Genomic DNA, 2,090 nt, shown 5'->3' with positions numbered 1-2,090 from the left:
CTTGATGTGGGCCAGGGTGTGAACAAACGGGTCCTCTTCTACTCCTCTGGTGAGAGCACAGACTGATGCAGCCAAGTTGGTGGGCAAGCAATTAGACAGGTTAAAACAAAAACTTGCCTTCCTTGATGCAAATCAAACCCACAGTGAGATACCATCTCACACATGCTATGTTGGTTATCATCCAAAAAGGGGGGAAAAGAAGAGATAACAAATGCTAGAAAAGATATGGAGATGACGATGATGGTGATGATGATGATGATGATGATGATGGTGGTGGTGATGATGGTGGTGGTGATGATGATGGTGGTGATGATGATGATGATGGTGGTGGTGGTCATGGTGATTGATGATGATGATGATCATAATAGTGGTGGTGATGATGGTGATTGTGATGATGATGGTGATGGTGACAGTGGTGGTGATGATGAAAGTGACGATAGTGGTGGTGATGGTGATGGTGGTGGTGATGACGGCGGTGGTGGTGATCATGATGGTGGGGATGATAGTGGGGATAGTGATGATGATGATGGTGATGGTGATGATGATGGTGATGGTGATGATGATGGTGGTCGCGATGATGATGTTGGTGGAGATGAAGATGGTGGTAGAGATGATGATGCTGGTGATGGTGATAATAATGGTAATGCTCATGATGATGCTGGTGGTGATCATGATGGGGATGGTGGTGATGATGGTGGTGATGATGGTGGTGATGATGGTGGTAGTGGTGGTGATGATGGTGGTGGCGATGGTGATGATGGTGGTGGTGATGATGATGGTGGTGGCGATGATGATGGCAGTGGCGGTGATGGTGGTGCTGGTGATGATGATGGTGATGGAGATCATGATGGTGATGGTGGTGATCATGATGGTGGTGGTGATGATGATGATGGTGGTGGTGGTGATAATGATGGTGGTGGTGATGATGATGGTGGTGGTGATGGTGATGGTGGTGATGATGGTGATGTTGGTGATGATGATGGTGATGGTGAGATGATGATGGTGGTGGTGATGGTGATGGCGATGATGATGATGGTGGTGGTGATGATGATGGTGATGATGATGGTGGTGATGGTGATGATGATGATGGTGGTGATGGTGATGATGATGGTGCTGGTGATGATGGTGGTGATGATGGAGGTGAACGTGATGACGATGATGATGGTGGTGATGGTGATGATGGTGGTGGATGGTGATTATGATGGTGGTGATCGATGGTGATGGTGGTGATGATGAAGGTGGTGATGGTTATGATGGTGGTGGTGGTGGTGGTATGATGGTGGTGGTGATGGCGATGGTGATGATGATGGTGGTGGTGATGATGATGGTGATGGTGGTGAAGATGATGGTGGTGGTGATGATGATGGTGATAGTGATGATGTTGGTGGCAATGACGATGGTGATGGTGGTGGTGGTGGTGGTGATGATGATGATGGTGGTGATCATGATGATGATGGTGGTGGTGATGATGATGGTGATGATGATGATAATGGTGGTGATGGTGATAATGATGGTGGTGATCGTGATGGTGGTGGTGGTGATGGTGATGATGGCTCGATGGGATGATAATGGTGGTGGTGATGATGGTGGTGATGACGGAGGTGATCATGATGATGATGGTGGTGATGGTGATGAGGATGGTGGTGGTGATGGTGAGGATGGTGGTGGTGGCGATGATGATGGTGGTGATGATGATGATGGTGGTGATCATGACAGTGGTGATGATGATGGTGATGATGATGATGGTTGTGGTGATGATGGTGGTGGTGGCAATGATGATGGTGGTGATAATGATGATGATGATGGTGAGGGTGATGATGATGGTGGTGGTGATGGTGATGGTGACGGTGGTGGTGATGGTGATGGTGGTGGTGATGATGATGGTGGTGATGGTGATGATGATGGTGATGGTGATGATAATGATGGTGGTGGTGATGGTTGTGATGATGATGGTGGTGATGGTGATGATGGTGATGATGATGGTGATGTTGATGATGATGGTGGTGGTGATAATGGTGGTGGTGGCGATGATGAAGATGGTGGTGGTGATGATGATGGTGATCCTGATGGTGGTGGTGGTGATGATGATG

At 48.1% G+C, this 2,090-nt stretch overlaps 1 protein-coding gene across 2 annotated transcripts in view; it reads right to left on the bottom strand.

Annotated features, from left to right (window-relative positions):
• Nucleotides 1-218: 218 nt before the first annotated feature.
• LOC128777978 (uncharacterized) overlaps nt 219-2,090 on the bottom strand; it is an 8,417-nt gene continuing 6,545 nt past the window's right edge. Inside the window, exon 2 of one of the 2 annotated variants that reach the window (XM_053905423.1) lies at nt 219-2,090. This exon is cut by the window's right edge and continues 5,646 nt beyond it. In XM_053905423.1, coding sequence (XP_053761398.1) covers nt 335-2,090 — 1,756 coding nt within the window. In that variant the 3' untranslated portion in view covers nt 219-334. The other variant, XM_053905424.1, reaches the window with a different exon arrangement.

Source organism: Panthera pardus, unplaced genomic scaffold, assembly GCF_024362965.1.
Source record: "Panthera pardus isolate Hobbes unplaced genomic scaffold, ASM2436296v1 HiC_scaffold_173, whole genome shotgun sequence".
Taxonomy (NCBI): Eukaryota; Metazoa; Chordata; class Mammalia; order Carnivora; family Felidae; genus Panthera; species Panthera pardus.
The sequence above is the reverse complement of the archived record's forward strand: the minus strand, read 5'-3'. Positions and strand labels throughout refer to the sequence as shown.